Source organism: Westerdykella ornata (genome assembly GCF_010094085.1).
Source record: "Westerdykella ornata strain CBS 379.55 unplaced genomic scaffold EI97scaffold_6, whole genome shotgun sequence".
Taxonomy (NCBI): domain Eukaryota; kingdom Fungi; phylum Ascomycota; class Dothideomycetes; order Pleosporales; family Sporormiaceae; genus Westerdykella; species Westerdykella ornata.
In genome coordinates this window covers 682,536-707,551 of record NW_022986856.1, presented here as the reverse complement: position 1 = coordinate 707,551, position 25,016 = coordinate 682,536, and the positions used below count along the sequence as shown (strand labels likewise).

Sequence of the window (25,016 nt, the reverse complement as noted above, 5' to 3'; positions counted from 1 at the left end):
GTTCTGAGCAAATCCCCATATTTGCTTACACCACAAAGACCGCACCTCCCACTTTCGCCGCCAGCACCCCTCCAGCCAGCAATTTCCACCGAAACCTCAATTATTTTTCCACTAGCACTACCTACCCGAGCGAGATGGTTCTCCTCCTACAGGTTTCGAATCAGCACCGGTCCTTCTACTCATGAACCTGCCTACAGAGAACAAGAGCACCTTGTCGTAGGTATACACCAACTCCAATCCATCAAACGCACCTTTTCCACGCAATCACACCGGCCCCTTTTCTTTGTTTTGGATCTTCCTACTATGCACTATACTCCACTCTGCATCTGTTTCGAACACCGGACTCGCGATAGATGGAGAACGCACGGCTAAATGAGCCCTGCGTATAGATGGCGAATATCAGACTGCAAAGTGTACAATAGCAATACATATGTACTATCCCTTTATCCTTCAACTCCTCTGCGCCTCATGCCAGCTCCAAACCCCGTGATATTATATCAACTTGCTTCTGGAAACGTAAACTCATAATCGCCCAAAGCATCATACATCATTCAAATCACAATACTACCGGAGCGGTAGAATCACCATTTAGACTCCTAAGACCATTCGTTTTTCCTTTCCACCATTCCCCTTGCTACCACCATCACCCTCCCACCGTAACCGCCCTCGTAGCCAGAACCTCAATCCGCCTCTTATACAAGCTCATCATATGCCTCAGTGGATCCCCATACACGACCGTCCTCAGCAACTGATCATCTACCGTCACGGCTTCAATATCTTCATCCTCGTGCAGAGAGACCGGCTCTTGCGATTGGGACTGAGACTGAGACTGAGACTGAGACTGAGACTGAGACTGCGAGTGGAAGAAACCTCGAAGACGACGATGGTGCTGCTGTGAGCGCCGAGGCCTCTCTCGGAGAACGACGATGCGGCCGGCCACGCTGAGCGTGGTGGGCGGAATATCCCAGATCGGCGGGGCAGCCGTCGAATGCGTCAAGTGCTTCGACTCTGCCGTCTTTGTCGCATCCGAACCTCCCCCCGACAAACTCAACTTCGACAACGACGCCACCGTCTGCGTATACAAAGTCCCCACAGTCGCCGACCCCGCCGTCGGAGCAGGCGAAGCATACAACCTCAGCAAACTGCCCACCACGCTTCTATCCGCCCTCGGCACGGGATCCCCCTCATTCACGAAGCTGAAAAACATGCTCTTCCTATACCTCTTCTCGTCCGGTTTCTGCAGCGGCAGGAGACTAATCGGGGGTGCGCCGAACGTCACGCAGTGCACCCTTTTGAAGAACCCCGTTAAGTAGCTAAGTTCGGACTGGACGTGCCGACTCAGCATGTGCGCGTAGAGGAGCGCGGCGACTGCGCCGCCGGCACTGTGGCCCGTGATGAGGAGACTCGCTTCTTTGCGGCATGGATTCTCTTGGAGTAATGTCCGCAGACGTTCGGCGGCTAGGGGTACCATTTTCCGGGCTACGTGCAGGAAGCCCTCGTGGCAGAGGTTTCCGTCGTCGTCGAGGAAGCCTTGGGGGCTGGTGGGTGCGGATTTGGAGTTTACGGCCCAGTCCATGAAGGTGGCGGAGCCGCGGATGGAGAAGATGATGGTGTGCATGGAGTCCAGGGGGAGGGAGGTGAGGGTTATGGCTTTGGTGCCGGAGCGCCAGTTGCTGGGGATGTGGGTTTCGTGGGATAGGGGGTGGGGGGATGCTGAAGGTGTCGGGGTGGCTGGGGTGGAGTAGACGCGGAGGGAGTGGGTGGCGGCCAGGCAGAGGAGGGGCCAAGTGGGAAGGTAGCTGGGAGCGGTTAGTAGGTGCAGGATATAGAGTGACAAGGGGAGGAGTTACACTTTGAAGGGTGGAAGGTGAGGGGGAAGACGAGAGTTGGCGTATAGCCATACTTTGGAGAAGTGATTTGAGCCTTTTCTTCCGGCTGAACTGGGATATGCCGTGTTTGGTGAAAGGAATCTCCGTGTTGTTTCGGGGGAAGTCGTAGCTTGCGAGGAGTATGGTTCAGGGATATCGTAGATAAAGAGATCGTTCTCTCTACCGCTGAAACGCTCTTCATCAATACTGGTAATGATTGTGTCCAGCTTCGAGCTGATCAGATCGCATAACGCGGCGGCCTGGTTCACGGTTTGGCAACTGCTCTGGTGTGGATCGAGATACTGTGAGGTCTTTGAAATCAGCCGGGTGACGCTTTTACCTGCTTGGGCAGATAAAGTTTCTCGGAGGTTGGCCCGGGACTTTGAGGCTGGTAGCGTGGATGGTGTTGATGGTGTTGCTTCCGTGGAATACATGTAGGTTGGGTAACATGGGTGAGGAGGGTAGGGCGGACGGGAGCCATATTGTGGGAACGATTGTTCCTGTTGTAAAGAATGGGCCGGAAGAGGTGATATCGACTGATTTTCGTGTTGCATGTATGAGTTCGTCGGTTTGTCGCTCTTATGCTTCTTCCTCCCCTTCCGTCCATTGCCGAAAGTGGCTAGCGTCATTGCTCCAATAGTCATCGATGGGAGACCTCTATTGCTCTTGTTCGGCGGTTGTTAATTTCTGCTTGGTGAGCTGGTGAGCTCTCTATTCTCTGATTGAAGTGAATTGGGTTATGCTCGTGCACTCGTCCCTGCCAGGGCGACTTCCAAGGTTCGATCTACAACCATGTGACATCCAGTCATCTCTGAAGGTTCTGATGCGGCGGCACCTTGATACAGCAACCACAATCCTTCTCCTCCTATTCAGATTTCAGGTGTACTGCTTGTGAGCACTCTCGTCTAGCAGCAAGATGTTGTAGGTCCGTCAATCGCCTCCCATCGGCGCAAAGCCATCCTTTTAAAGTAGAACCGCACATCACTCTACTAGCCCCAGCATAGCCACAGCCTTGCCCACGATTTCACAGGCCATCAACCCCGGACTGCCTCCAGGTTCGCGAGGAGGCAAACCCGAAGGATGGGACACGTTATTCGTTAATGCTTGCTTGGCGGTGCAGTGATAAGTACCCAACCATGGGTCGAGTTTCAAGCTCCTCACAATGTGCAGGATGTCCCGCAGTTCATGGGAGGGAGGGTAGGATCCAAGCCTCGCGTCACGTATCATCATTGTAGCACAGCATAGCTCCGTGATGAAGAGAAGAAAACAAAGTAAAACATGAGTAGACTGCATTATTTTGAATCAGATGCAGATTATGCTTTTCTAAGGTATAACCAACGGCTACGAGGCGCTCGTCTTATCCAACCCAGCACCTCCGCGACTACATCGTGACATGTCCATCGTACCAAGGTCGATAATATCCAACAATTCTAAAGCCAATGCTTGTTGTTTTTGCGCATATTCAAGATTTCGTTTCAAGTTCTTTGACAGATTCAACGCCAAAATCATATGCCCCCTCTAGGCGGCATCATATAGAGCGACGCTCATATTTTGCAGCTGTTCCATTGCACATCAAACCACCACATAGTTCACTTCCAGCAGCATCAGAAGCGTCATGTCCCGGCCCCATCGACATGTAAACATTCGCGCAGGACATTCGAGGCGGAAGTTTTATCCTTGAAATATAGCGACGATCCGAGGTACTGAGGTGGTCGAAATTCTTTGATGGCAGAACAGCTCGGACTTGGCGAAAAGGTGCGCAAAAAGATCGAAGTGGCGGATCCGTGAGCGAATCTTGTGGGGAACAAATCGCCAAGTCAAAGCAATGAAAGGCAACCACACCAAGGGCGCTCTAGAAATCAGGGAAAAGATACCCATGGCTAGTGCTATTGTTAGCCCGATATGTTTGCAACACAGAATGGACACTCACGGATCCTCCCCAGTCTGACCGTATGCCTCTGTCTCCTCTGGATATTTGTCGAACTGGCTGGCGTCGCCGACGCCGGCTCGAACGGGCGGTACATAAGGTGCATCGATATCCTTCTTTTGCAACCGTTCCCAAGTCACTTCAGCAAACCAAGGATGGTTCATCACGTCCTTGCTACCTCCGTGAAGGTTGCCAAGTCGCTTCGTCAGATCGGGAGTGATGAGTTTCTGCAGTAGATCTTGCGCATCTGGGTGTATGTAAGGGGGATACTTCACACGACCCTCGACGATATTCCTGTAAATATTCATAGGCGAGCCGGCGTCCCAAAATGGAGTGTAACCGCACAGCATTTCAAAGATCAAGATGCCAAGTGACCACCTGCAGAAGTTAGTGACGGGGGTAAGAAGTAGCACCCCAGGGGAACAAAGAACTAACCAATCCACAGACTTGTTATAACCCTTTGATGCAACAACTTCGGGCGCCAGATAATCGGGAGTGCCACAGAGTGTCCAGGTAATGTCCGGCACCTCTTTTGCGAATCCGAAGTCTGTAATCTTGAGGTGGCCATGGCGGTCTAATAACAGATTCTCGGGCTTCAAGTCGCGATAAATGATGTTCATCGAGTGCAAGTAGTCCAGCGCAAGGGTCACTTCGGCAGCATAGAACTTCGCTACCGGATTGGGAAAACGCTTGGTGATAGTAAGCATCGGGTGTTTGGGCTAAATAGAGTGGTGTTGGGAACATGGGTCTTACCTGAGATTTTCGCAGCAGACTGAAGAGTTCACCGCCCTCGACAAAGTCCATGACCATGTACAAGTTTTTGGCGTCTTGAAATGTTCCCCATAGAGTGATCAGGAAAGGATGTTTGACCTGCTGCAACATGCGCCGCTCGTCATTCGTATGCTCGACCTGTTTCATCTTCACAACCTGCGCCTTCTTGAGCACCTTGACGGCGTAGAAACGTTGGTTGTGTTTCGATTGGACGAGATGGACACGCCCAAAGCTCCCTGTTCCCAACGTGCGCTGTATCGTGAAATCCGCAAGCGTGTATTTCCCTTTTGTGACGCGAACCTGCGGCTGTGCGGCCGGAATCGGTTGACCATATTGCATTGCCTGGCTAGCTGGGACGCTGCTTGCCGGTGTCGTCAACTGTTGGCCTTGCTGACTCTGGTACGTCTGGTTGGAGTTGGTAGGGTGGATCAGATTCTGTATGCTCGGGGCATTGTGCTGCGTTTGCTGATATGGCTCAGGGGACGATTGAGGGGTGGCGTACGCCTGCTGGGCCTTCATGGGCTCGGATGGCTTCGAGGACGCTGTCGAAGCCTGGGTGAATTGGGAGGTTGTGACAGAGTCGTGAGCAGAGTGGTGGGGGCCACCAGAGGACTTGGTGCCGGAGGGAGCACCCGTCTTTGATGACGCAGACGGAGGGTTCTGAAACGACGTCTCTTTGGAGGGCGACGACGGAGAGTCGAGGTCGCGCGAGCCCGTCGAGTCCTTCGTCCGCTTCTTCTTGAGGAATCCTAGAGTCGGCATACGAGCGGCAGCGAGAAAAAGAGGTTGTCCAGCCCTTGCGGGAGGCTCGACGTGCCGCAACGGGCGCCGTTCAGCGGGCGTGAAAGCGTTCACGACGCAGTTGGAACAATGGCGTCAGAGGCGGGGCGGCGGCTGAGGAGAGGCAATTGGGACGAAAGGAGCGGCGCGCGTGGCCAAAGGACTGGCAACTGGTAATGCGGTGCGTGGAGTTGCAGCGGTGGAGGAGTGTAGATGCAAGGTGAAGCGTGAGAGAGATTGGGGGTTGGGGGGCTGGAGAGTTGCGTTGAGGCTGCTCGGCGGGGACTTGGTGGGCTGCAAGGGTGCGAGGATTAGAGGCCCGTCGGCCCCCGTCATAGATCATAGATCTACTTGTTATCGTTCCTCGCTCATCATTCGCAGACGGTTCTGACATCAAAGAACTTGGCGTTGTTGGTACGGCCCAGGAGAGCTCAGAATTCCTACTTGCGCGTGTTTCCGTCGTTGCGTGCCGGACCAGCGACGCATGGCACATGGCGCTGGGGAATTCAAATATCTACATTCATCGTTCCTCATACACAGCATGCATGATTGCCGCTGGCTTAGCTCTATTACATCAAGCTTCGAGCACGGGCTTCCTCCAGTATTCTAGATCGAGCCCACACACCTCCATGCGCCGCTGCCGAAACCGCTCGTAGAGGCCGTCCCACATCCTTCGCGCATCCTCATTCTCCGGCCGGAGCTCGACTCGTTGATAGTACGGGACATCGAACTCTGGCCCTGGCAATTCGGGATCCGAGAGCCGCACGAAAGTCGTCGTCTCCTCGAATTTCGTCGCATTGAAGTCGTCAACTGCCTCGCGCAACTTCTGCGACTCATACACCAGGTTGCCCATGGACACTGACCACTCCGACATGAGCGCGTCCGGTACGGGAAATGACCTCCGGAATAGGCTGAGATCGGTCAGGGGCTGGGCGACACGCAACTCTTTCAGCTGGCGGTATACGTCTTGAGACGGGTGGATGAGCAGCAACGAAGTCGAAAGAGCTTTGCGCTCTGGTGTCGCTGGATATGCCGCTAACGGCTCAGATTTGGAGAAGGCGAGTAAAGAGTCCAGAGCTGATGCGTCCAACAGCGTACCCGGCGCTCGAAGATATATGAGACGCTCATAGTCTGTCAAGGCATAAAGACTAGCGAGCGAGTATGAAGAAGGCAACGAGTCTAGAAGGGTCAGCTGTTGGTTCCGTCCTATGCAAGGGAGACTTGTATGTCCGTGGGTGGGTCTCACCATCTGCGCCATCCACGATGGTCTCCATGGGAATCAAGGAGACACCATACCGCCTTGCTGCGGTTCGCAGCAGTCTTCTCGTCGTTGTCATATCAGGGTCATAGGCATCATCGTCATTCTTCTTCAACCATGCCCTGGGGAACAGAAGCAGTCTCTTTGCGGGGCTCTTCAGACCATGCAGGTCTGCGAGCAACATGACCGCACTACATAGCTCCCCATGCTCTCTGACAAGCTGCACATAGCCTAGCCGGCTCCAGTCGAGAGTCTGTGCTGCAATCATCTGTTCCACGGACTCATCCACCGCTGGTCGTGCCCCCAGAGGTCTCGCCCACTTCACATCCAGTGTGGGAGGTTCTACTGGCTTCGGAATGGGCAACGGTTTCGGTTTATTAGGTCTTATGGCTGCTTGCAGACTAGATACCGTTCTTTGCTGCATGACATAACCAGAAAGGAAAAGAACAACTGTGAATACGAATACTGAAGGCTAGTCAGACCCATTCCTGTAAATAAGGGCGCCACTGTAGTACGCGGATTGCGATTACCTACTGATACATGAAGAAAGCAATATGGACACTTGCCCGGACGTGAGTAACAACTTCCCCATCGCTTAACAAGCAAACAAATCGCGAATGTGGGTAGCACAGTTGGGAATGCGGTCCATGAAGACTCGGACTGGATGTCGCTGGTGCAGAGATGCGGATGAGGTTGTGTGACGTTATGTTGTGGGCGTATGTATATCGGTTGGCTAGGCAACATCACGTGACTACCTCAATTGTCTTGGCGGGTTTCCGAGATCAGGCAGCTCCACCACCTACTTCCGTCTCAGCCTCCAACCTCATCGCCTCACAACTGCAACGACTCCCGCCGTATGCGCGGTCGCACTATCACAGGAAGTCAAAGCCCTCAGTCACCACCTCGAAAATCCACACACCATCATGCCGAGCAGCGAAGAGGACCAGAATCCTAGCCGAAACATGTCCCTCAAACCCCTAGGCCATCGTGGCCGCTCCATCCAAGGGGTAGCGCCGACCACGCTTTTCGACAAGCCAGTACGGGATCGCATCACCACCTCAATATATTGGATGGAGTGCTGTTCTCGCCTGAATGCCGCAACGTTATGCGACCAGGCCGCAAACCTTACATACATCGGTGGAACATATGGCATAACAGGGAAACCGACCCCGTTCCTTTGCCTAGCGTTCAGGCTGCTCGAATTGGCGCCGGAGAAAGACATTATACTTGAGTATCTGAACTTTAAGGAAGATTTGAAAGACAAGAATGGCAAGACTGAGGAAGTCTCTAATGATAATGATGGCAAAGCTAATGAAGTCACTAAAGAAAAGCCTATTGAGTTCAAGTATCTGCGTTGTCTGGCCGCTTTCTACATACGTCTGACCTGGAAACCTGTGGAGATATATCAACATCTGGAGCCGCTACTCAAGGATTTCCGCAAAATCAGGAAGAGGACGAAGGATGGCTTCACCCTGACTTACGTCGACGAATTCGTTGACGATCTCTTGACTAAGAACCACGTCTGCGGCACGACCCTTTGGAGGCTGAAGCCCCGACAGGAACTGGAGGATATGGACCTATTGGAACCTAGGGAAAAGCTGCTGCCTGATGAAGATGAAGATGATGAGGAGATGGTGACTTCGGATGCAGGTGCATCGCGTTCGCCAGTGGAAATGGATGTTGGAGACTGGACCATCCAGAGAGAAGATCGCAGGCCTTTGAGCAGTCCGATCTCCTCAAGCGCCTAAAATACAGTAGTCTATGATACCCCCTGCATTTCAAGTATGTAACTAGTAAGTGTCTGGATAAGGCACGGTTCTAAAGAAATATAATTCTACATTTCCTCAACTAGCTTTTATGATTCCATGCTGCTTATTCTATTGTGCATGGCGGGGAGAAATTATAAGCTAACTGCAAATGGTAAACATAGCAAGGGTCCACGCCAAGCGCGCTCAATGCGCCTTGAACTCGCTGATATACTTCCTACCACGAATTCCAATCTCTCGGTGCCTCGGCCTCAGGTGCATATATCACATCTTTCATTGTGAATAGAATTACAGGAACGAATCGCCCAACGCAGAATCATGGCTGGCCGCTTTGTGAGGGCGTCCAAATACCGTAGGTAGCTCATGCGCCTTGCCTCAACTCCTGACTGAATATACCAATACAGGACACGTCTTCGGTCGCGGGACGAAGAAGGTACGGTTGCGTAGCCTTGAGCTTTTCAGTGACTTGATTCTGATATGGCTGCAGGAACAATGCTACGATAACCTTCGCATTTCGAAGAACGCCTGGGATACCAATTTGATTAAGGTAAGCCTCCGCCATGGCATAGAGAAGCTCCGAGATTGACTCTCGGCCTAGGCGAACCCCGAATACATCTCCGTCAACTGGGAGGCTAGTGGTGGAGGCGCTTTTGCTGTCATTCCCATCAATGAGAAGGGCCGCCTACCCGAGCAGATTCCCCTGTTTCGCGGACACACGGCTGCGGTATTGGACACGGACTGGTAAGGGAAATTTCCCGAGTGCTCCTGTGTGGGACCAGGCAATGACAGTTACATGTAGGAGCCCTTTCAACGACTCGCTGATTGCCTCCGCGTCCGATGATGGAAAGGTGCGCCGTGTTCCTCGATCACACAGGGGATACATACTCAAGAAGTGCAGGTCTTCATATGGAAAGTACCAGAGGGATTTACTCTCCATACGGATGCAGAGGAGCCGGCCGACGTTGCGCCTGTTGCCCGCCTGAGCGGTCATATGCGGTTCGTCTCCCTAACCACAATGTCACACTGGCCACTGACCATTGTAACAGAAAGGTTGGCCACGTCCTCTTCAACCCAGCCGCCGAGAACGTACTTGCCAGCGCCTCTGGCGACTACACCGTGAAGATATGGGACGTCGAGGGTGGTGTGGCGAAATTGAATCTCAAGCACAACGACATTGTCCAGTCGCTATCCTGGAGCGCTGATGGGGCATTCCTAGTCACAACCAGCCGTGACAAGAAACTGAGAATCTGGGATGTCAGGCAGGAAAAGCCCGCTCAAGAGGTTCCAGGTCATCCAGGTGCAAAGAACAGCCGAGCTGTGTGGATGGGCGAACATGATCGTATTGCGACGACTGGATTCTCCCGTATGAGCGACCGTCAGCTGGGGCTGTGGGATGCTCGCGCACCCCAAGAGCCTATTGGTGGCTTCCAGATCCTCGATAGCATCTCTGGTGTCTGTATGCCCTTCTGGGATGATGGCACACAGTGCCTGTACCTTGCTGGCAAGGGGTAAGACTGCTCTGCGTTTAAGGCCTCACAGCTTTGCTGACTTCCACAGTGATGGCAACATCCGGTACTATGAATATGAGCATGACAAGTTCGAGTACCTCTCTGAATACAAATCGTCCGATCCACAGAGGGGTATAGCGTTCTTGCCAAAACGGGGCATCAACTTGCACGAGAACGAAGTTCTGCGCTGCTTCAAGACTGTCAACGACTCATACATCGAACCCATCTCTTTCATTGTCCCTCGGAGGTCCGAGATGTTTCAGAGTGACATCTATCCTCCCACTACCGGTCTCAAGCCAGGCACCACAGCGTCCGAGTGGTTTGGTGGCAAGACTGCGCTGCCGCCAAAGATTTCGCTGGAGAGTATATACGAGGGTGGCGCGCCTGAAGAGGTTCCATCGGATTATAAGCCCCCAACGACCTCTGCGCCCATTCAGAGCGCACCACCTACCCAGGCCGAGGCGCCCAAGCCTGCTCCTGCAGCCACTGCTCCTCCAGTGAAGGCTCAAGGGCCTTCTCCATCTGTCAATGATAACAAGGCATCTCTTGCTAGTCAAGCCTCAAAGTTCGCTGACGAGGAGGAATCGTCCGATGACGACGCCTCCAGCTTCGAAAACATTCCCAAACCTGTTGAGCGTCCATCCGTAGCCGCTGTCAAAGCAGAAGAGAAGCCGCGTAGTCCGACGGCAGTGAAAAGTCCTGAGCCAGCGAAACCTGCCGCTACCCCGAGTGCTGTACCCTCCGTTGCTGTGTCCGCTGAGCCGGCCGCACCGGCTTCGCAGCCTGCTCCCACCACAGCCGCTTCCGTTACCGGCGGGATTAAGGAATTCCTTCATGACATCAGGTCTACACTGGAGCAACAGAACAAGGTGTTAGCGGATCAATCGGACCAGATCGCACTGCTTATGCGGAAAGTCACAACCCTGGAATCGAAACTCGAAAGCAGTGGTAGCTCAAGCCGAGAGAAGGATGAGCGCATCAGGCAGTTGGAGCTGGAACTTGAGGAAGCGAGGTCATGATAGTAACTGAGCGCTCCTGCTGCGTCTCCGGGTTGTCCTCACAAGTGCTGACCTTGAGAGCAATGCGGCGCGATCATCCACTGTCTGTTTTTCTATATCCGGGAAGTCAACAACGACATGCGAGCCATCACTCGGCGCGACACATTGTAAACATTGCGATCCCTGTGAATGCGAAGTGGGCATGTCAACGCGTTAGATCTGGTGCTGTTCAATCTTGGGCTGCAGGTGTGGTCTAGCTGTCCATATCACTGATGCAAGCACATGGAGTGTTTCGTTCAATTAGCGAGTGGTGAAATATCTATCCACGAAGACCTCTTCACTCTTCACACCGTTGAATTTTCATCCGCAGTGGGGTTGATGAATACCATGCATCTTGCCGAGAGCGAATAGTTCTATGGGATTTCGAATAGGGACGTGCCAAAAATAGTCTGACATGAATCGAATTAAGCTTTGAGCTTTTCCAACGGCGCCAATGCTAAATTCGCTCCCCTGCAAGAGCCTCACTGCCAATCTCGCAATCTCCAGGTTCCAGCTCCGCAGCCTCCGCTGATCAACCTCGGGTTTTTCTTCTTCCAACAGCACTTCATCGAGCAGGTGTTCTGGTGCTCACGTTGGTCCTTCAGTCGGATTTTGCTTTGTTTGTTCGTCTTGAAAGATCCTGGAGAACGACCGCGAGAATTACTTTACCCCTGAAATCTCCTGTCTTACGCATCAGCCAACCAGACGGCTTCGCCGATAGGTCCATGGAGGAGTCTGTCGCGCTAGATGGCAACCTTGCTAGGATGCAATGCAACTTAGGCAAGGAGCATGAGACCAACCGAAGGATCATGGAGCCGGGTCCCTTTCTCATTCTTGCCACAGGATGCTGGTCGGTTATAAAAATGTCTTCTGACCCCCTTTCGTCTTTTCCTTTCCTTCTTTCTCTTCTCCACCTTCGGTCATCCGTTCATTCGCTTGTTCGCTGTTGATATTGCTGTCATTTTTTGACTGCTGCCACTCTCTTTAATCGAAAAAAGAAAGAAGAAGATACATATCTATCCTTAATCCTCTACCAACCACTTAAACACCTAATCACCACCACAAACTTCAAAATGCATACCACCACCACCTTCATCACTCTGGCCCTCGCCGCCCTTTCTGCCGCCAAAACCGACATTGGCGGCTGCACGTCCTCCGCCACCACCAACCAATGGGGCGAAGCATCCATGATCTGGTGGGTCCCCGGCACCGGCGAAATCTGCGAGTTCCTTGACTGCGGCGGCGGTCGCGCTCCTCCCAAGACCAACGTTCCCGGATGCGCGGCATACAAGGGCACCGAGACCTACAAGCCCAGCTACATGCCCGGCTGGGGCCCCGACGGCCAGATTGCGACGCCCAAGTCTACGCCCGTGGAAGTCGAGACGCCCGAGCAAACTCCCGCGTACGGTGAGGAAAGCCAGAAGCCCGGTGCCGGATATGGAAACGGTTACCCTGCTGAGAGCAGTGCGCCGACTGCGGGCCAGAGCAGCGAGTATCCCGCCGTGACCTCCGCGCCGGCCTACCTGCCTACCATCACGAAGCCGGTTACTCTCATCACTGCTACGGGTAGTGGCTATCCTGCTGCCAATGGTACGGCTAGCTACAAGCCGGCGGAGCCTAGCACTTCGATTGTGGAGGGAACTGGTGCTGGAAGTGTCGTCGGTGTCCAGATGGGCGTGATGGCGCTTGTTGGTGCTGCTGCGGGTTTGATGGTCTTGTAGGTGATGGGTTGTCGTTAGGGTTGAGAATTGATGGCGACGAGGGGGGTTGGAGACCGAGTGTATGAAGGATAGAGAAACAAGTAATACCAATTGAAAAATAGGGAGGCCGATGCTCTCGGACTCTTGAAGAAACAACCAGGCTCGGTGTTGTGCTTGTGACATGCATGTTTGTTTGAAAAATTGAAGTTCTTCCCGACTTCAATGGTGATGGCCTCTCCTTGTGCAATAGAGGAGACGGCATGATCATGGCATGCATTGGACGGATGAGCAAGGAACCATGCAGACACATAGAGTAATAACATAAAGTCATGGACACGGCAAATCGATTGATAGCTAGGCAGTCCAAAGGAATCTTGGAAGGAGCTGCCTGTCGTCCGTCCTTCTTTCCGCAATATCTAATCACGGCCAAACATCGGAGCGAAGCCTACAGGAGCAACAACCCTTCCTCATACATCCGCCAACCTCGCAGTCTCTTCTGTGTTCCATCACATCGTACATCGAAATTGCATTGTCTTTTGCAACTGTGTTCCTGGTTGCTGCTGTATGAGCGACGCGTGCTTCGATTCCTACGTGTAGCGGGACCTAAACTGACGATGACGCGCCGTCATCGCATATCTACATCTACATCGTGCAACGACGGGTTCCGGTTTATTTCTGATATGCAGGTAGGATGCGTCCGTCATGTTCCTCGATCATATGGACAGAAGACCTGAGAGGCGCGAAGAATGTGAGTTATCGCGTCGTGGTTCTATTCGCTGAAAGGGTGAATGCATGGTAAGATATGTACATTCGGACAAAGTACAACTCAGAGTGCTTATCGGTAGAGCTCTGCTAGATGTATCAGTGGTCCGCGAATCCGGCCCAGCGTCCTCCTCTTTGTCGGCTTCGTTTGAGGAATACTGATAGCATTGCTGTCCTTCAGCCCTACTGCATCACGCGGGGAGAGGACTTGTCTACGCGGTACCGTGTCCTGGCTATGAGCATGCGGTTGTTGATTGAGGTGTGTCTAAGTAGGTGGCATTTCTTTGAGTTTGCCCTCCTACCTTCAAAGTGAGGGTGAGAGGTGTACTGTCTCAACTCGGGTCAACTTTGAACTCTCACGAATCTACACCGCTGAATCCTCAATCTTGCTCACCGCCGCACCCAGCTTGGAGTACTTATATCTATCCTCATCTCGCACCTCTCTTTTCTTCCTTTCATCTCCATCCTCCGTTGGCTCGTCTAAAGTTTACTTTCGTCCACTACTCGTGCTTCTCTGCTACCATCTCTTGAACCCTCCTCTTACATCCGCTCACAGCACACTGCCTAAGCCTTCTTTACCTAACATTTCTCATTGCACCTTCATTCTGGGACCGTCCTGCACGGATTTCGACCGCTTCAAGTAGCCCTCCTTCGGAATTTACTCTCTGAATCTATCGCCCCCACCATTCCCGGTTCCACATTAAAGAATCTCCGCCTTCTGAATATAGCCTTGCCTCTTACTAAAACCCCACTTCTATCTCCTATAAGTAAAGACATCCCTTGCTTACTTCAAGTTCGCATGGCTAACCGTACTCGAACGAGATTGACGGACTTGAGACATATTCCAGCTATGTCTGCGTCAGATGTCTTTGACTCAGAATCTTTCGCCGTATACTTAAAAGAGAACCGGTCAGCGCCTCGTTATGACTCTTCGAAGGAGGTCAGGATCCCACATCCTTACTGGCTGGTACGCGTCCACGATATCGACGACGGTCAAAAGAAAATGCAAGCCGTCCTCTGCAGCTCGTTCGATGAGATTCCTGAGGAAGATGAAGAGTTAAAGCACATTCGTGATGAAGTCGAAGCTCTACGACAAATAAAGCGCCGCGATCCTATCAGAATTGCGCTCGTAGGACCACAAGGTGCTGGTAAAAGCCTGCTCATAAACGCCACATTCGAGCGTGATGGTCTGTCACTGACTGGGGCGGATGGACAGGCTTGCATTAGTACCATTTTGCGGTACAAACTGGATGGTCGAGACTCCTCTAGTGCCATGAAGAAATACACCGCGGAAGTCGCATTTCTGAAGGCTGGAGAGCTAGACAATATGCTGGCAGGCTATGCCCGCGCGTTTTTCCATGTACACCATCCGGACGAAGAGTTGGATGAGGACGAGACGTCAAACTCCGGTTTGCAAGCACAAGACCATTTTGACCGACGTGCAGCAGACACAGCGGAAGAGCTCTTCTATACAATTTTCGAGGGAAAAGAGAACTTTCAGCAAGTCTGGAACGTGGATAACTACCGGACCGGCGAATTTTTGACCTTTTGTCAGCTGAGATGCGCGGCAGCACTCAAATCGCTGCAAGTAGACATGGTTGAAACCCGGCGGGTTGCGATATTCGCAGGGAACAGCCCACAAGAGCTCCTGCAAGAAGTAAAACCATTTATGACCAAGGTAGAGGGCCAGTTGTCTTTGTGGCCTTTGGTGAGCTGTGTCACAATCCAGTTCTCGGACCCCCTCCTCGAACAAAATATTGAAATCTGGGACTTGCCTGGTAATGTTTTCCAACAATACGGAATAAGCATGTTACTGACTACGACAGGTTGGGGAGACACAAACACCGCCCGTGCTCGCTTTGCAGACGAAGTTAAGGATATGGTGGACGTGGAGATCATAGTTGCTGATACTATCCGGATTTCCTCTGACGACATGGTCATTAGCAGTGTTCGTGCTGCGATCACCAACCACGGCATTGATAATGTGAAGTTGGTGGCAACGAAAATTGACGTGAGTTTCTAGATTGAATTTGATCTTCCGGCCCATAGCTCTAACAACCCCAGGCCATATCCGAGAACCAGCTTGCTCAGTGTTCAGGACCTGGCTATGATGAAATTAAAAGTCCATCCGCGAGGCCTAAGCAAAGTGGAACGAAGCGGAAGAGAATGGAGACACTTTACAGAGCGATGTGTTTAGCAAGTACAAAACATATCTTGAGCGCAAGCGCAAGCAACGAAAAATCGCTGAACGGGCTTCACATGTATCCAAGGAACTCGCCCTAAAGCTCAACGGGCGTAACCCGGGCGAGGTTCTTCAGACGTTTCACGTCTCAGCGGCGGACTATATGACCTGGCTGAAGAGTGACAAACTTATGTTTATGGATCAGCCGGCGCTTTCGCCGGTGGAAACTGGGATTCCATCACTGAGGCAATACCTGTTCTCCTTGCCGGCCGACAGAAATCTACAGGACTACACTGCACACCTCTTCCACGAAGTACCTAACATCGTTAGCAAGATCAAGCGGGTGGTCAATTCCTCCGAGCGGAATACTGGTTATCGAGACATTGCAAATGACTTCGGCAGGCTCCGTGCGGTTCTGGTCCCGCAGCTGCTGGATTACATTAAGGAAGAATTCCAGAAGCAAACCGCCAAAAGCATGGTCAAGATGCATGCAGAGTCCCGGCATTATATAAACAAGGTTGACAAAGTGATCGGCTCATGGCTTATACTCAAAGGACCAACTCTCAACAGAATCCTGAAAAGCAGTGGCACCATTCCTCCAGGCGTCTCCAAGGCCAAGGGTCTGGAGAAAGGTTGCAATTGGAATGAAGACCTCGCACGTGTTTTGCGCCGGGCTTCAAAAAGTGGTATGCGACCCAATCGCAAGCCCTTCAGTCTTCTGGCGATCTTCTTATCAAGGCGATTGAGTTCGTGCATCAGAAACTCAGAGAGAAAATGGAAAAGCCAACTTGCGGTGTATCAACAACCGAAGAGGCTAAGAGACAATACAAGCCATATGAACTGTCTATTCGAGTCAAGGCGCTGAGCTGCGTGAAAGAAATCAAGACGAAATTGGAGTACATCAGGCGGAGGGCGACGATGGAAGACGGAAGACAGACCAACTTTATGTCCTCGGTCACTGAGCCTTTGTTCGACCAAGTTTTCAAAGCCTTCCCGCAAATCACGGGTTGGACAACAAGGAATCGTCCCAAATATGCGGAGCCTAGGATCGGATTCCAGAGGAAGAAAATTCACGCTTTATTTCTTGACCCCAAGAAGCACTTTGTGGACAGAGTGCTGAAAGGCTTTGAACACTATGTCAACACTCTCATCTCGGACATTCTAAGCAGATACATCGAACGCATCGACAAAGACTTGGAGGAATACAGTAAGATGCTCAGTGAACTAGCTCCCGTCGAGTACGAGATTACTCCAATAGGGTCTGAGATTCGTCATCGCCTGGGAGAGCTGCTCCCCCAGCTAGAAGACATGGTTGGCAAACTCCAGCAAATGCTTCCGGAAAGCGTCAGGAACGAGTATACTGCGAACAGCAATGCCACTGCAGTGCGGGAACCCGACATCAAGTCTGTTTTCGACGAGTCTGGGAAACGGAAAGCAACAATCGCTTCAATGCCTAATATAAAGCAGGACCTGGACACGAAGAAGCCACGCACGAAGTTATTCCACAGAAGGAATTTTGTCCGCAGTTGAAGGTCCCCCTATTTCTCTCTTTTATCTTGGGACTCCGAGTGCTTCTCCTGATTTATTAAGCGACCAATCTTACTTGCTTCTCGATTCTCATTTCTTCCTTTCACTGGCACTTCTTCTCTGAACACCGTTCTCTTTCTGGCTTTTATCCCGTACGTGAGACATTGGCTCTCATACGTGCACAGGTTCCTGCATTTGGACATCTAGCATCTTACCTCTCTACATTGCATATCTTCCTTTTTTTTCTTCTTCCTCGATTTAGTTTGAATAGTAATAAACTGCATGGCTATTGTACAACATTGTCAGGGTTGCTGTGATGCTACTCTACCAAGAATGACTGCGGAATGCGCCGGTCCTTGTGATGGAACTGAACGAACCTAGACTTTGTTCCGGTCAAGAAGACCAAGTGCTTAGGTTTCCGTCTCCGGGGAATGTGTGTTGCATACACCTCTATGACCTGTCTAGTCCTCAATCGCACAATACCCCCGCCTCGAATGAACCATCCCGAACTCATCACACCTCGTCTTCAACGAAGCATCCCAATCCCCATGCCCAACCTCCAGCGGCACATTAACGCAGGGATACAACCGCCAACTAAACGCATTCGACTCATTATGCACGTCCTCGTTGAACTGCCGATTCGAACAGACACTATATCCCCTAAGCACGTCACTAAAATGCAGCACGATAGCACACAGCAGCGCTCTCAAGCATACCGATGTACTTCTTCCTGTACCTCTGGTAGCGCTTCTCGCGCTTGCGGTTGGTCCGTTCGGTGACGGGGTCAGTCGCGGGTTTGGGAAAGGCGTTTGCGATGCCGTGGTTGTAGCGGATGCAGTGGAGGTGGGTGTCGATTGTTTTTGCGAATACGGATGGTGTGGTAGGGACGGGGAGGTGGGAAGGGGTACTGTGTAGTTGGCGGAGTAGCGGAGGTGGGTTGCTAGGAGGGATGGGAACGGGGTTAGGAGGTGGCTGCAGGCGAGGCTGAGGTCCTAGGGGGAGCGCGTGTTGGTTTTGAGAAGGTGGAGGGCTGTGGGGTTGGTGGTGGCATTTTGAGGAGGAGGGTATGTGCTGATCGTGTAGGGAATAGTGTGAGTGGTGGTTGTGGTGATGGGAATTTAGGATCAGTGTATGAGAGCAGAATAACGAGAGTACGAAAAGCGTTGGTAATAGAGTGTCCTGAGTGCGTTGACTCGCATATATCGTGCTGTCACATTGTAATCACGTATGCCTATTGTTCTTCCGAATCGAAGACCTAGTGTTGACTTGGTGAATATATTGTTCAAGGCATAGGTTTTGGCAATGTAAACCTAGCAAAGAAAAAGTGGTGCCGATCATCTCTCCAATATCTCCAAAATCCTGGGATATTCCTTTACGCAGAGAGCATACGATTTGCGGAACGGCTTTCGGACTGGTTGACTGAATCATGAAGTTATGACAATGAAATCCAAGACTCTGAAATGCGTAATGCGTGGAGAGGCGATCAGACCTTGACTCACAGAGGCAAGCAAGTCACATATTGCAGCTTTCATAGTTAAACAATTGTAGTCTACCTACTCATGACAGGTGTGACATCATGTCAAGACCTCATGGAAGCAATGACCAGCCTCTCTCTCGAGAAACGTCTCCAGCACTGCCTCGCTACTCACGGCGATGGCGTCCAAAGCAGCCTCAGCATGCCTCTACCACCATCGTCTTGTGTGGTACTCTCCATGGAGGTGGGACACAGCTATACCTATAATCAGGAACTCTAAGACACCACGCATAGGAACCTTGCATGCTGCCTAAGTCGAACTAAGCGAACATATACTCCGAGGAAACCAGAATACCTGCCACTCCCGAGTCTAAGCGAACGCCCTGATGCCGTCATACCAGAATGATAACTCCCAAGTATCATCTGCGTTTGCGTTTGGATGAAATGATAGCTGTGTGAATAGCTCAAATCAATGGGTAAGAGTTGATCAACGAGGCAGGTAGGGTGCAATAATTCAACCACTGCATGATCATGACGAATCAAGATGCTGATAAAATAATCTCATTTAGTCGATAACAGCAGCCAAACATCGCGATTTAGGACTCGCTGTGCGTTGGACTGCATCTCAAGGTGTGTGGGATCGCTGTGTCGAAGCTGGTTTCGCCGCTGGAAACGCGTTGGCTGACTAAACAAGGAACCGGGCCTTTGCCTTATCACTGCGCCCAATCCTAAGTCGGATTTAGCGATAATCCGAACACTGGTCCAACCCGCACGGCCACATATCTTGCAATGAAACACTCGCCGGTGCATGACGTAAGACGTGCGGGATCATTTCGCATTAGCATGGATTGGTGGTTCGCTTCCGTTGGAAGTACTAATCGGCGGGGCGACGCTGCATCAAATCACGCCCCGCAGTGCGCATAGGGCTGATGATAACGTCTTAGTATCAGAGGGAGGTTTCGAGGCTAGGGCAAAGCTATTCTACAAAAAATCAGAGCAAAAAAGGCTTGAGGTTGGCGCTATAGGGAAGGAAGCGTGTTATGTCACGAAAGAAGGCGCTGTGCAAATCAGGCTCGGAGGCGACGATGCAAACGTAATTTTTGGGGAAGGGTGGATCATGGGCATTCAGCATTAGTTATAGCAGGCTAATTTTATAGAATTATAGCAATATTCGTTGTGCGCATGTGTTTTCTAGTTACTGAAAGTCAAAGTACCGATGGTTTGTCCGGTCACAGGGGGTGTCCGGTAACCCAGGGACGGATATTAGCTATTCTTTATCCCTTTCCTTACTAGGGTACCGACGCGCAACGAAATTTTTATACGTTTGGTTGCCCTGTGGATCTTTTCGTTCGCCCCTTCTATCGTTGCTCTGCTTAAGTACCCTTGCTAAATTGCCAGTATTAGAATATTTCCTAGAAACGGAGCTTTAAGGGAAAATTACCGCTATGGAGAGATATAGATTCGATTCTAAAAGTCTAGTTATAGCTTACGAATACTGATTCCGGGAGTTTCTCCGAGTAGATGAGAGGGCGGGATTGAAAGGTTTGTAACGTGGCGTGATCCTTGGCATTCTAGACGAGCTGACATGTGTCGTATTGTATTGTACTGTATCTTTGGGTAGCCCATGCTCCCGGGACAAGCTGTGGCGCATGGCGGTAGCCTTCTAACGTTAGAAGCCTCTACGATCACGTGCCATTTCTATCTGGCTACATGTCCTATCGTCGCCTTCCTGTAGTGGCCTGGAAGCTAGCACTCAGCCTTTGTCGTGTCACCCATCCCCCAATCACCACAACAAGTCAACATGGACGGAGCCAGCCAGGCACTGGCCTTAGGTGTCCTTCCGTGCGTGTCAAAACCGTTTCGCGCTTTGGCCGATTATCGTGGTGTGCCTCGCACAACTCTCCAGCATCGTAACCGCAGGCGGTAGTCGCTTGAAGAGAAGGCACAGAGCCAACAATATCTCCACCCGTGGGAAGAGAAAGCCCTTGCTAAGTTTGTAGCCCATCAAGATGCTCTTGGCCGCCCTGTCCGGATAAAGTATCTAGGTTCGATAGCCTTTAGTCTCGCCCGCCGACGTGCACCCGCGAACCATCCATGCAAGCCTCCCGGGAAGAACTGGCCCCAGTCCTTCTACAAACGCCATCCAGATCTCAAAGCGAGTAAAGCTGCGGCACTGGACTGGAACCGTTATAATATCTATGATAAGGTCATACACTGGTTTCAGGTGATTGGAAAGGTTCTGCAGGACCCAGCCGTTCTGCGGGAGAATGTCTATAATATGGACGAGACTGGTGTTATGCTATCCAAGCTAAATTCCATTAAGGTTCTTGTCTGCAAGGACAACCAGCGAGGGTACAGAGGTGTGTGCATTAAGCGAATGACGGTTACCGCTATCGAATACGTGAGTGCCGATGGTAGGTATCTAAACCCTATAATCATCTAGCCTGCATCGACCTATCGATCCAACTGGAGCATATATGCCACCCCGGGATGGCATTATGCATTCTCGGACAGCGGTTATATGGACTCCTATCTTAGCTTGCAGTGGCTCAAGCTTGTATTTGACCCCCAGACCAGGCAACAGGCTAACCAGAAACCACGGGTACTAATATGCGACGGCTTCAGGACCCACGAGACCCTGGAGATCTTAGAATTTTATTTCGAAAATAATATCATCCTATGCCGTATCCCCTCTTACATGTCGCATAAGCTTCAGCCCTGCGACATCTCAGTATTCAGCCCACTTAAGGTAGCCTACCGTGACCAGGTCGAGCGGCTGGAGCGAGGATATGTAGGAACAGTCGGGAAAGAGCACTTCACCTATTTGTATAGCCCTGCAAGGGATCAAGCATTCACGTCCAGGAACATAAGGGCTGGATGGATGAAGGCTTGCCTTTACCCTTTCAGCCCAGAAAAGGTACTCAGTAATATACCGAAGCCCCTAGCTAGATCAACTGCTTCCGGAACCAACGGGGCAGAGGTAGGTTCTTGTACGCAGGATCAAGTACTACAGACGCCCGTAACGCCAATCACAGCAGATGCTGTTGCATCGCTGCATAATCTGATCAAACAAGATGCTCTTGCGCTTGATGATACTAGCAGGCAGCGCCTACAGAGGCACGTACAGAAGCTCACCAATGCCACCCAACTATCGTTCGCCGAACGGGCTCTACTTCAAGAAAACAACCAGTTCTTGGCCAAGATCAACAACGAAGCCAAAACTCGCCGAAGGACGAAGCCCGAAATACTGGGGGTAGGGAGGGTAGCGACCTATGAACATCTCCAGGAGGCGAGAGCGGAACGCGCTGCGAAAGATGCCTAAAAGGCAGCTAAGAAAGCAGCGAAAGAGGCCAAAACGAGCTGCCAAGGCTATGGTAACGACTGAAGAGTCCGATGTGAGAAAAGGAAAACGTGGTCGGAAGCGAAAGAGTGTAGCACTGGAGCATGAAGCTAGAGACGTAGAGCGACCGGCCAAACTTTTACGAACGAGCGGCGCAGAAGGTAAAGAGGTTGAAAGGGTCCCCAAGATATATAGAGCTCCGGAGGCGAAGATGTTTTAGAATGATAACCAAGTGACCTCGTTGTCATGGGTCCACTATATTGTGCTTGTCGTTATGCTCCTGCTTAGTCTATGTTGGGTGATGGTTCTAGTCGCCCCTCTCCAGATTGTGCCAAGACGCAACCTGCATGTTTAAGTGGTCGTTAATCACGGGCGTAGCATAAGCCACACTAGCCAGCAGAGCCAAGTCCGTGGCTGGTTAGCGTGTGGTGCAACAGAGCGACTGGTGTCAACGGCTTGTGAATTTTGCATTTCCATTGCCCAGCTCCTTTGTCTCATAAATGCATGCACTCTGTCTGGAGCAGGTTCGCTTTCCGACAACAACTGCGCAGGATCTTGTATTGTTTGCGATTATTCAGAATCAAACAGTTCGCACCAGGTTCGGTGCGCGGAGCTACCAATAACATCCAGGCGACATGAGCGTCCCGTCGCTGGCCAGGCTGCGCCACGATGCAGCCTGGTGGGCAGCGCGTACAACCACCACTGTACCGCCTTATCACCCTTCGTCCTTCGATGACTGCTTGTACTTTATTGACTTTCGAATGCCTTGCGCGGATACACTGAACGGACCGAACGGACTGAACGAGCCGAACGAGTCGAACGAGTTGCGCGTGCCATGAGATCGCAGCCGACCTGTAGCCATGGCTCTCTTACGCCTCTTGCAGCGCAATCCGGACGGCAGCATCGTCTTTCGCGAAACGACCAGCAGTGCCGTGCCTGCTTACGCAATACTCTCTCATACATGGGAAACAGAGGAGGTCACTTTCCAGGACATGGAAACTGGCGCGGACGTGAGCAAGACTGTCAGCAAGGCTGGGTGGAGGAAGATACAATTCTGCGCGGGGCAGGCCGCAGCTGATGGGCTACAGTACTTCTGGATAGACACCTGCTGCATCGATAAGAAGAATGCGGTCGAGCTTGGCGCGGCGATCAACTCCATGTTTCGGTGGTATCAGAACGCTGCACGTTGCTACGTCTACCTCTCGGATGTCTCCAAACCTGGTGGAGCGGATAGTGAAAAGGTGTGGAAAGATGCCTTCAAGACAAGCCGGTGGTTCACCCGGGGCTGGACGCTTCAAGAGCTCATCGCACCAAAGCTGGTGGACTTCTTTAGCTTCGAGGGTGAGCGACTTGGGAGCAAAGTGTTGCTCGAGTCCGAAATACACGAGATTACTGGCATCGCGAAGGCTGCTCTGCGAGGCTATGCGCTGTCGAGTTTTAGCATCCAAGAGCGGAGGTCCTGGGCGGAGCGCCGCACTACCACGATTGAAGAGGATGAGGCGTACTGTTTGATTGGAGTGTTTGAGGTTTCTATGCTGCCAAACTATGGAGAAGGAAAGGCCCATGCATTCCGACGGCTAGAAGAAGAAATCCACAAGTTATACAAAGGTAGACCTCTGCCTAGCTATACTAATAGAAGCAATGAACTGACCCGCACAGGTGTTAACTTCGAACAATATGCGGTCAGACTTAACCTTGCGTCACTCCCTGAAGCTGCAGAGTTTGTTGCTAGAGAAGAAGAACTGTCCAAGATGCATGAGCTGCTTCATGGTCACGGTGGCCGATCAGCAGTAGTCCTGCACGGGCTTGGAGGAATTGGAAAGACTCAGTTAGCGATCCAATACATCAGCAGACACAAAGAGAAATACACGGCGGTATTCTGGCTGAATGCGAATGATGAAGACTCCCTTCGGCTCAGCTTTCGCAGCATCGCTCAGCAAATCCTCACGCATCATCCTTCGAATAGAGAACTTCGTAACGTGGACTTGGAAGGAGACCTAGATCGAGTGGTTCGTGCAGTCAAAGCCTGGCTCGATCTCCGGGACAATACGCGCTGGCTGATGGTCTATGACAACTACGACAATCCGCGAACTGCTAACCATTCCGACCGCTCAACAGTGGATGTGCGCCGGTATCTGCCAGAAAGCGACCAGGGCTCGGTCATCATCACGACGCGGTTAGCGAATGTTACCCAAGGGCGGCGTCTCCCCATTCAGAAGCTGACAAGTCTTGAGGACGGGCTCAAGATCTTATCGAATACGTCTGGAAGAGGAGACATTAAGAACGGTATGTTTACTTGGGTACCCGATAAGCTGAACGGAACTGATGAGATAGATCCCGATGCAAAAGCGCTTGCTATGAAGCTAGACGGCTTACCACTTGCTCTCTCCACAGCCGGGGCTTATCTGGAGCACGTGACGACTAGCTTCGCAGAGTATCTTCGGCTGTACGAGGCATCCTGGTCGAAACTCCAGAGGACGAGTCCGAGATTGAATTCGTACGCAGACCGCTCACTGTACACGACATGGCAGGTGGCCTATGATCAGATTCGAGAACAGAATGTGGCATCGGCGCAGTTGCTCAAGCTGTGGGCATATTTCGATAAGCAAGACCTGTGGTTTGGACTTCTTCAACACGCATACGCTACGGACGACGAGTGGGTGCAGAAGCTTACCAAGGATGAACTGAGCTTTAATGAAGCAGTTCGACTGCTATGCGAATACGGTCTGGCTCATCCAGAACCTTCACTTGGACAGTCGCCTGGATCCGCGGGATATGGTGTGCATAGCTGTGTGCACTCATGGACGATATCGGTACTAAACGACAAGTGGGACGATGGGTTAGCAAGGGTAGCTCTGACTTGTGTAGCATCTGAAGTTCCTAGCACGGATGTAGATGAGTGGTGGGTCCTTCAGCAGCGGCTCCTTCAACATGCTGTAAAACAGGTACATTTCATCACGGATGGGATGGTGGATATTACGCGAATAGAGTGGGCACTGCATAACCTAGGCGATCTCTACGCCAACCAAGGCAAGCTCGCAGAGGCAGAAGCCATGTACATTCGAGCACTGCAAGGCAAAGAGGAAGCACTCGGAGCGAAGCACACATCGACACTC

The 25,016-nt window shown here is 51.7% G+C and overlaps 9 protein-coding genes across 9 annotated transcripts in view; 6 read left to right on the top strand and 3 right to left on the bottom strand.

Annotated features, from left to right (window-relative positions):
• Positions 1-377: 377 nt before the first annotated feature.
• On the bottom strand, positions 378-2,807 carry EI97DRAFT_500185 (alpha/beta-hydrolase). The gene is made up of 2 exons (XM_033802649.1): positions 1,851-2,807; positions 378-1,799 (listed from the first exon to the last, which is right to left on the bottom strand). The coding sequence occupies exons 1-2, from the start codon at positions 2,510-2,512 to the stop codon at positions 644-646; spliced, it is 1,818 nt and encodes a 605-aa protein (XP_033655503.1). The 5' UTR covers positions 2,513-2,807; the 3' UTR covers positions 378-643.
• A 987-nt stretch (positions 2,808-3,794) lies between these two features.
• Positions 3,795-5,328, bottom strand: EI97DRAFT_373894 (Pkinase-domain-containing protein; the record flags this gene model as incomplete). The annotated part of the gene is made up of 4 exons (XM_033795419.1): positions 3,795-4,173; positions 4,231-4,484; positions 4,549-4,927; positions 4,970-5,328. The coding sequence occupies 4 exons, from the start codon at positions 5,326-5,328 to the stop codon at positions 3,795-3,797; spliced, it is 1,371 nt and encodes a 456-aa protein (XP_033655502.1).
• Positions 5,329-5,752: 424 nt separating this feature from the next.
• On the bottom strand, positions 5,753-7,278 carry EI97DRAFT_432053 (uncharacterized protein). The gene is made up of 3 exons (XM_033798078.1): positions 7,157-7,278; positions 6,593-7,070; positions 5,753-6,525 (listed from the first exon to the last, which is right to left on the bottom strand). The coding sequence occupies exons 2-3, from the start codon at positions 7,026-7,028 to the stop codon at positions 5,921-5,923; spliced, it is 1,041 nt and encodes a 346-aa protein (XP_033655501.1). The 5' UTR covers positions 7,029-7,070; positions 7,157-7,278; the 3' UTR covers positions 5,753-5,920.
• Positions 7,279-7,415: 137 nt separating this feature from the next.
• EI97DRAFT_432052 (PRP38-domain-containing protein) lies at positions 7,416-8,409 on the top strand. Its single transcript, XM_033798077.1, has one exon. The coding sequence runs from the start codon at positions 7,528-7,530 to the stop codon at positions 8,350-8,352; it is 825 nt and encodes a 274-aa protein (XP_033655500.1). The 5' UTR covers positions 7,416-7,527; the 3' UTR covers positions 8,353-8,409.
• A 182-nt stretch (positions 8,410-8,591) lies between these two features.
• Positions 8,592-11,280, top strand: EI97DRAFT_432051 (actin-binding protein-like protein). The gene is made up of 8 exons (XM_033798076.1): positions 8,592-8,722; positions 8,775-8,803; positions 8,858-8,917; positions 8,969-9,111; positions 9,170-9,218; positions 9,269-9,366; positions 9,417-9,878; positions 9,928-11,280. Exons 1-8 carry the CDS (start codon positions 8,689-8,691, stop codon positions 10,895-10,897), a joined length of 1,845 nt encoding a protein of 614 aa, XP_033655499.1. The 5' UTR covers positions 8,592-8,688; the 3' UTR covers positions 10,898-11,280.
• Positions 11,281-11,988: 708 nt separating this feature from the next.
• On the top strand, positions 11,989-12,636 carry EI97DRAFT_441243 (uncharacterized protein; the record flags this gene model as incomplete). The annotated part of the gene is made up of 1 exon (XM_033799688.1): positions 11,989-12,636. One exon carries the CDS (start codon positions 11,989-11,991, stop codon positions 12,634-12,636), a length of 648 nt encoding a protein of 215 aa, XP_033655498.1.
• Positions 12,637-14,227: 1,591 nt separating this feature from the next.
• EI97DRAFT_488099 (uncharacterized protein) lies at positions 14,228-17,089 on the top strand (the record flags this gene model as incomplete). Its single annotated transcript, XM_033802193.1, has 4 exons — positions 14,228-15,155; positions 15,204-15,388; positions 15,525-16,218; positions 16,266-17,089. The coding sequence occupies 4 exons, from the start codon at positions 14,228-14,230 to the stop codon at positions 17,087-17,089; spliced, it is 2,631 nt and encodes an 876-aa protein (XP_033655497.1).
• A 3,272-nt stretch (positions 17,090-20,361) lies between these two features.
• EI97DRAFT_360775 (uncharacterized protein) lies at positions 20,362-20,775 on the top strand (the record flags this gene model as incomplete). The annotated part of the gene is made up of 2 exons (XM_033794949.1): positions 20,362-20,445; positions 20,488-20,775. Coding segments are annotated over 2 exons (372 nt in total), but the record flags the coding sequence as incomplete, so codon positions are not given.
• A 1,606-nt stretch (positions 20,776-22,381) lies between these two features.
• Positions 22,382-25,016, top strand: part of EI97DRAFT_493166 (HET-domain-containing protein) — a 3,541-nt gene continuing 906 nt past the window's right edge. The window contains exons 1-3 of the mRNA XM_033802352.1: positions 22,382-23,508; positions 23,560-24,186; positions 24,235-25,016. Coding sequence (XP_033655495.1) covers positions 22,761-23,508; positions 23,560-24,186; positions 24,235-25,016 — 2,157 coding nt within the window. The 5' untranslated portion in view covers positions 22,382-22,760. The remainder of the gene's footprint in view (positions 23,509-23,559; positions 24,187-24,234) is intronic.

What these genes read in the sequence shown, in the direction of transcription:
- EI97DRAFT_500185 (XM_033802649.1), bottom strand. Translation starts at nt 2,512, where the DNA reads ATGACTATTGGAGCAATGACGCTAGCCACTTTCGGCAATGGACGGAAG. An exon ending in CACCTTCCACCCTTCAAAGT is followed by an intron (nt 1,800 to 1,850) that starts GTAACTCCTCCC and finishes AACCGCTCCCAG; the next exon opens with CTACCTTCCCACTTGGCCCC.
- EI97DRAFT_432053 (XM_033798078.1), bottom strand. Translation starts at nt 7,028, where the DNA reads ATGCAGCAAAGAACGGTATCTAGTCTGCAAGCAGCCATAAGACCTAAT. An exon ending in CATCGTGGATGGCGCAGATG is followed by an intron (nt 6,526 to 6,592) that starts GTGAGACCCACC and finishes TGACCCTTCTAG; the next exon opens with ACTCGTTGCCTTCTTCATAC.
- EI97DRAFT_432052 (XM_033798077.1), top strand. Translation starts at nt 7,528, where the DNA reads ATGCCGAGCAGCGAAGAGGACCAGAATCCTAGCCGAAACATGTCCCTC.
- EI97DRAFT_432051 (XM_033798076.1), top strand. Translation starts at nt 8,689, where the DNA reads ATGGCTGGCCGCTTTGTGAGGGCGTCCAAATACC. An exon ending in CCGCGTCCGATGATGGAAAG is followed by an intron (nt 9,219 to 9,268) that starts GTGCGCCGTGTT and finishes CAAGAAGTGCAG; the next exon opens with GTCTTCATATGGAAAGTACC. An exon ending in CGCCTGAGCGGTCATATGCG is followed by an intron (nt 9,367 to 9,416) that starts GTTCGTCTCCCT and finishes CCATTGTAACAG; the next exon opens with AAAGGTTGGCCACGTCCTCT.